This window comes from Silurus aristotelis, assembly GCF_946808225.1.
Source record: "Silurus aristotelis genome assembly, chromosome: 7".
In the NCBI taxonomy this organism is placed as follows: domain Eukaryota; kingdom Metazoa; phylum Chordata; class Actinopteri; order Siluriformes; family Siluridae; genus Silurus; species Silurus aristotelis.
In genome coordinates this window covers 5,956,514-5,965,198 of record NC_139580.1, presented here as the reverse complement: position 1 = coordinate 5,965,198, position 8,685 = coordinate 5,956,514, and the positions used below count along the sequence as shown (strand labels likewise).

At 35.5% G+C, this 8,685-nt stretch overlaps 1 protein-coding gene across 1 annotated transcript; it reads left to right on the top strand.

The window, feature by feature from the left end:
- Positions 1–8,003, top strand: LOC310729334 (coagulation factor X-like; the record flags this gene model as incomplete). The annotated part of the gene is made up of 7 exons (XM_083547447.1): positions 1–5; positions 2,598–2,638; positions 3,057–3,172; positions 3,929–4,046; positions 7,016–7,080; positions 7,501–7,686; positions 7,775–8,003. The coding sequence occupies 7 exons, from the start codon at positions 1–3 to the stop codon at positions 7,967–7,969; spliced, it is 726 nt and encodes a 241-aa protein (XP_083403573.1). The 3' UTR covers positions 7,970–8,003.
- Between the last annotated feature and the right edge of the window lie 682 nt (positions 8,004–8,685).

Genomic DNA, 8,685 nt, shown 5'->3' with positions numbered 1-8,685 from the left:
ATGAGGTATCACAACACTAAGGAAACTGTGGCGTGTCCTGGGAGTCATATTGAAAATAGATTAACATGGCAGAGGTAGAGCTGCATCTTCCTGGAACAGAAAAAGAACATCAGCTTTTATTAAATTTTACATTTATAAATATATATATATATATATATATATATATATATATATATATATATATATATATAATTTATGCGGCTATGTTTATGAAGTCTCAAATCAAACGGCAAAATCCGCCATGATTCACACAATTAACGCGTTTTGTGTTTTTTTTTTTTTCATAACGCCGAACCGAACTTCAATTACTGTCTTTATTGAACGTACAGATAAGAACAATACATCATTCAAATCTGTAAAATGTCTACTTTTATTTGTATACACTTATAAAAACAACAAAATTCTGTGCTTTTGTAAAAAAAAAAAAAAAAAAAAAGTAAACAGGCAGGGGGCGCTCTCTGCCATGTCATCCCCTTCACAAACACAGAAATAAAACAACCGAAATATCAGTGAATATTTGCCTCACAGACATCATCAATATATGTATAGAAAGCTTGAAATGTCCTTTAAACAAACCACATTTACATCGAATACAAATATTCTCTGATTATGTAATCGGTATTATTACATAAATCAGTATTATTTATACCATAAATCAGTATGATTATGATAAAAGCTCCTTGACTTGACTTGAAGAGGTGCAGTTTTTCCGGTATCACCTCATTAACTGTCCGTGTGGAAACATAGCAAAGGTTCCGTTTGGTGTCCTGATGATTTATGTAATTTAAACCACCATTTTTACTTCAAACATTTACAAGAACATTTTGTCTTCATGCTGTATGTTGAGTTTGGTTTCACAAATAATAAACATACATTTGCATAAAGCATCCATATTTCTCCATGTCCATGTTGCTTAGTGTATTAAAAAAATGTCGCATAAATATATGGTACATTTAGAAAAGATAGAAATGTGCGATTAAGTTGTGATTAAATATTTTAATTGCTTGACAGCCCTAATATTAATATGATGTGAGGTCCAGTTACCAGCGTGATACTAAACCAGGTTACTTAAGTACATGTCAGAGCCCAAACTTCTTTACTTAATCTTGAGTAAAGTATAGTCAATACTTCAACTTTTACCCGAGTATTTTAAAACATGAGTATCTGTACTTCTACTTGAGTAAAGGCTGTGTGTACGTTTGCCACCTCTGTCTACCACCACCATAGCAACATTCAAGCAGCCACCTGGAAAACTATAGCTAACTATAACTATACCTACATTAAGACACCCCAGCGAACATCTGAAATACCACAGTAACTACCTGAAATCTCATTACAACTGCTTAGCAACACCTTACAAACATTTGGGATACTACAGCTACCAAAATACAAGCATTTATACAACCAATGCTGAAACTCGAGCAACCAACTGGAACATGCAAGCAACAATCTGTAACATCATTAGGGAACACTTTGAAAACCACCTGTAATCCCATAGCAACATCCTAACACAGTAGTTCTCAAAGTGTGTGTGTGTGTGTGTGTGTGTGTGTGTGTGTGTGTGTGTGTATGTGTGGGGTTGGGGGATATTGAAAATAAAAAAACTGAAAGCAACATCAATGTTGCTTTCAGTTTTTGGTGAGGAGGCACTTTATATGGACCACAACCTGAATTTGTCCAGTCAAATGTGGTTCTTCCTCACACAGTTACCACAGGCCTAGGGTGCAGTCAGAGTTCCCATTCATCCCAATAGGGTTGAGATCAGATCTTCCACTCCAATCCATGCAAAGCAGGAAGCATTCATAGAGTTTGCTTTGTTTGCATACAAGTTTGTGGTAACAGTGTGAGGAAGAACCACATATGACTGGACAAATTCAGGTTGTGGTCCATATAAAGTGCCTCCTCACCTCAAATGCATCAGTGACTTTACTAACATCCTTGTTGCTGTATGAGCACAAATCTAAAAATCTAGTGGAAAATCTTCTCAGAAGAGTGGAGGAAATTATAAGAGTAAAATGTGACTAAATGTGGAATAGGATGTTCAAAAAGCACATACTTATGACCAAGTGTCCACAAACTTTTGACAATATAGTGTACCACTTTCGCTTACACAACAAGCATGAGACAAGCATGAGCAGTTATGTAAAAAGGTGGACGATGTGTGTGATGTCCCTTATGAAGGACTACTTTTAAACGCTGTTGACTTTCATCATAGAAACAAACGAATGACTAGTTTCGCTTCCTCCCCTCTCACACTTCTTAGTCATATGCAAACCTCTTTTTATCACAGAGAAGGAAATCATGTGTTCATGGTTCCTGTGTAGGACTTTCTGGGTGCATAAGGCCAGTTGAATGACGTAAAAGGATCTGCAATAAAAGCAAAAGCAGGAACCATCCTGTTTGAATCGACATGGGAGGAATCCCATGTCGATTCAAACAGGATGGTTCCTGCTTTTGCTTTTATTGCGTTGTGTCTCTTGTGTTTTGACTCGTTGCCTGGGATTCTCCATATAATTACTATGTTGAACTGGTTCCTGCCAACATCTGTCAGATGATTAAAACCGAAACTGGATAAACCATAACAATAACACTATAAGTGCACACTTATTTTTCTTGTACTGGAAGTATTACTTTTTAAGTAAAAAAAAAATTCAATTGCTTATACGTTTATAAGATTTTTTAATGTGTGGCATATAATCATTAATTATATTATTCAATTAATAACATTTTTGTTAAGCAAATGTAGCGAGAAAAAAAAAAAATAAATGTAACAACAAAAAACATCAAAACAACTTTCAAAAGTAATAAAGTATAAAAGTTTATTAAGAAATAAGAAAATAGAATAACTACTTTTTTTATTAAAAAAAAGTAATATCCCTGTTTTTTAATCTGTAAATGGCAAAATCTGATCTGCTTTAATTTTATAATATTCATAATATGATAATTATTTATTCTATTTATTACTATATTACTTTGTAGTCATTTCTCAGGCATGCTTTCCAAACATTTAACTCTTATTTGAATCCCATGTTTTTTTGGGTTTTTTTTTTACTCAGGGCAACACCCATGTGGAAAGGTGAGCAGCCTGAGTCAGTGGGACAGCCATCAGTCCAGCAACATTCGCTCGAAATTTCAAGGACTGGACTGCAGAGCTGAAGAGTGTCCCTGGCAGGTACGAACACTAAATAATAATAATAATAATAATAATAATAATAATAATAATAATAATAATAATAATGATAATAATGATAATATTAATACATTTTATTTAAAGGTGTCTTTCAAAACACTCAAGGACACTGTACAGTAGAGTGAAATGATAAAATCATACAACAACATACAGCTATTTAATCTTTTAAATTAATTAGAAAAAGCTCCTCTAAACAGATTAGTTTTGAGGCATGATTGTGGAAGTGGTCAGACAGTGGACGTTTGTGGAAGTGGTCAGACAGTCACAATCAATGATTGTGGAAGGGAATACCTAAACCCCATAGTGTCTAAACGAAAAGAAGGTACAGTGTGGGAAACAGATGAGGAAGATTTGAGAGTGCGCTTTGGGGTGTAGGTGTGAAGTAAGTCAGAGATGTATAAGGGTGCAAAATTATGAAGTGCTTTGAAAGTGAGAAGCAGAATCTTGTACTCTATTTTTGAGATTTGACAGTAAGCCAGTGTAGAACAGGGAGATATGTTCGATAGAGGAGGTTCTAGTAATCATATGGGCAGCTGAGTTCTGGACAAATTGAAGTTAATGGAGTAGTTTCTGTGGAAATGAATGTGAGCAACGGAGGTAGACGTCTGATTTTCTGAAGATAGAAGTAAGCAGACGAGTAATGGCTCTCTTTACTACTTTACTACAAGCTTGCTAGGTAGCCCTTACAACCTTTGTGTTTCTTCAGTTTATTTATTTGTATTCCTGTTACATCTTAAGGCCCTGCTGCGTATCAGCGGCTCGAAAGGCTTTTGCAGTGGCGTCATCATTAAAGAAAACTTTGTCCTGACGACTGCACAGTGTGCAGGCAAATATCCTGACTTCCAGGTGGCTGTGGGTGAGTGAGAGTCATTTTTAATAGAAAACATGCACAAAAAGTCTAACATTGTCCATGGAAAATGTTTTGCTAAATGCAGAGGCCCTGATTGGACTTTTGCAATCAATCAATCATTCATTCAAGTAAGCTAAATAATGAACTAACTGTCAAAATGAAAAATTATCTTGTGTGCATAAAAGAAATTTATAATTTCTCAAATTCTTTTTTTACAGTAAACTAAATTAAAGTACGAGAAAATAAAAAACTGAATAAAAATTTCAATCTAGATTATCATTAAATGTTTCACTTTACAAATAAAATCATGAAAAACTCAAATTCTCCTGTGCATACCAGAACTATTTGCGGCTCTCATTCTCATTTTCTTCAACAAACAAATCGAGTGACATTTTGATGTAAAAAAAAAAAATTTACATTAATATATAAATGTACAATATATGAAAATATTAGGTGGAAACACATAGGAGGTTTCTTTCTGACCTTCATCCCAGAGCAGTTCAATAGGATTTAGGTGTGGTGATAGATTACAATCTAAATGACTGTTTGCTCTCTAAATAACGCTTACCGAGCTCCAGCGTACTTTATGGCTTATTGTCATGGTGAAGTCAATGAGCCACAATCCAGACGGAATTGCATGGTGCTGAAGTATGGAATGGTAGCCATGTTGGTTTCTTTCACCATTTCACCATTGAACTACATGCATATGGGTTAGCATGTTCTACAAATGTAAACAAAAACGTGTGAAGTGAAACATGCAGAGCTACATGTATATCATCCAAAACTAATTATTTCCTGGCTATCAGACGTAGACTAAGGATAGCGGAGCGAACAATGAGCAGCACGTTTACAAAAGGAATGGCTAATGTTAATTCAGAGGGAGTCAACGATGTTAAAATAACTAACAGCGAGGACATTCCTGAACACACATGGCCATATATGAGGGAGATGTTTGAAATAATCGGTGTCAAAAAGGATTCCTGGCGAATGCGTTGCGAATTGTGTCGACCCAAAAAACACAAAGTGCTGGCTTTCAAGAATTCCCCATCAAATTTGAGAAAGCACATACATGTAATCTAACGTTTCATTACTATCTTTCTTGTCATGAGCCATTTTAATGTTTTCAGTAATAATAGTGCTTGCTACGTCTGTGGTAGCATAAATGTATATGCTAACTTTGCTAATTATACATTTGTAATGTTAGCCAGAGGTGGCAAAAGTACACACATCCATTACTTAAGTAGAAGTACAGATACTCATGTTTTAAAATACTCGGGTAAAAGTTGAAGTACTGATTATATCTTTTTACTTAAGTGAAAGTAAAGAAGTCTTGGCTCTGACATGTACTTAAGTAAAAAGTAGTTATTACTTCTACCTGTTTTAGCTGTTAACTGGACCTCACATCATATTAATATTTGATAGATAGATAGATAGATAGATAGATAGATAGATAGATAGATAGATAGATAGATAGATAGATAGATAGATAGATAGATAGATAGATAGATAGATAGATAGATAGATAGATAGATAGATAGATAGATAGAACTTTATTGTCATTGCATTGTACAGGTACACAGCAGCGAAATGCAGTTTGGCATCTACCAGAAGTGCAAAAAGTAGCAATCGTGCAAATAGTGCAGATAAATATGTAGCATATTTACAGCATGTGATATTTATGTAAGCATATGTACAGTAATTAAATATAAAGGCTGTAACAGTGCAGAGATTTGTGGACATCATTAAGAGCCTTTGCAATGTTTCCACACGGACAGTTAATGAGGTGATACCGGAGAAAGTGCACCTCTTTAAGTCAAGTCAAGTAGCTTTTATATATATAATCATAGACATTTTACAGATTTGAATGATGTATTGTTTTTATTTGTACGATCAATAAAGACAGTCATTTAAGTTCGTGTCGCCATTATGAGGGAAAAACCCACAAAGCGCCACCTAGAGGGTAAATTGTGTAAAACATGGCGGATTTGGTGTTTGATTTGAGACTTGGCGCAGAAATAAAACAAAAGTTTACTGATTAAAATTATTTTTATCTGGAGTTTATTTATTTATTGTATATCTAAGTAAAGAAGGGACGTCGTGAATAAGTGTATGTTTTGCTGGAGGTTTTAATTTCGCCTCTTTTATATTTAGTTATTTATTTATGTATTTACATTTTTTTTTTATAAAAATGGTAAAAACAGAAATGCGCGCTGAATTAATAGCGTGTTAACAACATTTAGTGCTGTTTACAATAATTTTAATTTTGACAGCTCAATATATATATATATATTAATACAAAACGAATTAAAAATGTTGTTACCTAATGAATGTATCCAGGCTGAAGATGCACATATAAAACACAAGCAGAGAAAAGATGATGATCATGAATGTGTCTGTTCTCAGTCATGTTCTCATCACTGACCCCCTCTGTCTCATCCACGTTCACCCCAGACTTCTTACTGCCTTCTGCCTGCTGATTCTTATCTCCGTAAAGAGTGAGGGTCAGGACTTTATACACCAGCGGAGTGAAAAAGACGCGCAGTAACAGGAAATCGGTTGTTCGGCTGAAATCAGCGCGCAGTGAAAATAAAAATTTGATATTTCACCAAATCAGTGGATTAAAACTAAAGTAACGAGTCTGTTTTGAAAATGTAAGAAGTAAAAAGTACAGATATTTGTGTAAAAATTTAATGAGTAAAAGTAAAAAGTTGTCTAAAAAATAAATATTGGAGTAAAGTACTGATACCAGAAAAATCTACTGAAGTACAGTAACGAAGTATTTGTACTCCGTTACTTCCCACCTCTGATGTTAGCTAGTTGTTATTTTTTATTGGAATATTAATTAACTTCACCATCATCATATCACCCCCCGGGTGCATAATGTTTACTTTTAAGGAACTGTAATTCTGTTAGTTGAATTACTTTTCTTCATCCTATGTGTCTGTCTGTTTTTTGCATCTACTTGTCACTTCTAGAGAAAGCACACCAATCACTTGGAGAAATATACCCAGCTCACTTCAACAGCTTTAAAAAGAAGATCGTCAGATAAAGGCTGCTCATTAAAGCAAATAAAGTTGTGGGAAACCAAAAGGTTCTGCACTTGCAGGTGCCATGTATGAAATTCACACTGAGTTTAACATCCGTGACAAGATTGTTCACACAACAACTGACAACAGCTCCAATTTTCTAAAAAGCATTTAGAATCTAATTCTTTTTTTATTATATGAAGTAAACTTTAATTTCTTACTCACACACAGTATAAATAATATAGTACCACTCATTAACATTACAAAACAAAATCTGATATTTGTTTTAACTTGCAACAAAGCATGACAGACTTTTTATACATTTTTTTGACAGGTTCACTCCTGCATAGTTTGAATTTTTGGAAGAATATGCAAAGACAATGAGCCCATTTGCAAAAGCACTCTGTGTTTTTAAGGGAGAGACCATTGTGTAGTGGCGGCCTGCCTGCCTGCCTGCCTGCCTGCCTGAGCGAGATTTCGCAGAGACCCTTTTGATGTCGGGCGAACACTTGGGCGTGATTACGGGCTGGAAAGACGCATCCGAGTTCGAAGGAAACCTCCGGTTAAATCACCTGTCCTACAGCAAACTGCCGAGCTGTGTGGAGCGTCACTCGGGCCAGGTTAGTGCATTTCTTTATCGAACAACAATCTATTCAACATCGTTACGATGTAGTGCTTTAAACCTGAATCATTTCTGTTGCCAACAAGGCTACCAACAAGATGTCCTGCACGCTGCCAAGCCCTAAAGCAGATTGCTTCTTCGGCCCCGGAAGTCCTGTCCTCACCTTGTACCGAGAGGTCTTCTTTTTGACCGGTGTGGTGAGCCAGTCCCAAGGGATAGAGTGCAGCAATGGCTACGTCTTTCAGAAAGTGTCTCGCTTCATTCCCTGGTTAAGAATATAATGGGCTCGGTATAAAACATACGAGATGAAACTGCTCCTGAAACTGTGCTGTCTGCTTTCTTAACTTCATGTGGTATTTCCCGAGCATGTAATTGCTAGTGCGTGATATTTCTCCAAAAGCCGACATTCTCTGTTTTAATTCCTGTAGCAAAGTTCCTATCAACTTATATAATACACTGTTTTACCTATACAAATTCATATACATATTCATATACATGCCTATACTTATACATCTTCATATGCAGAATCTTAAACATATACATACTCGTATACATAGATAACGTATTTGCCTTTTTGTGTGTTTTAATTCTTTCTTTAGAATAAAATAAGGCATAAGCAGTATAAAATGCTACTTTTAAATCTAGTTCTCATGCTCACCCCCCTTAACAAGCCCCTAACCACTTCCTGCATCGCCTGCCAGCCTTCAGATGCAGGAAGTGGTTAGGTGCTTGATTTGGGGTCAAAATAAGGGGAGTGAGCATGAGAGTAGAGAGCGTTCACAGGAAATTTCTCAAAATTGCTCAAAATAATAATGCAACCTGGGACGTTATTCTGGCAGGAGACTAATGGTAGATTATGTTTCAGTTGTGTGTGTGTGTGTGTGTGTGTGTGTGTGTGTGTGTGTGTGTGTGTGTGTGTGTGTGTGTGTGGTTTGACCTTTGAAATTCCAATTAGAGATTTTGGCATTTGTTTACAAAATACTAATAGAAAGCTATA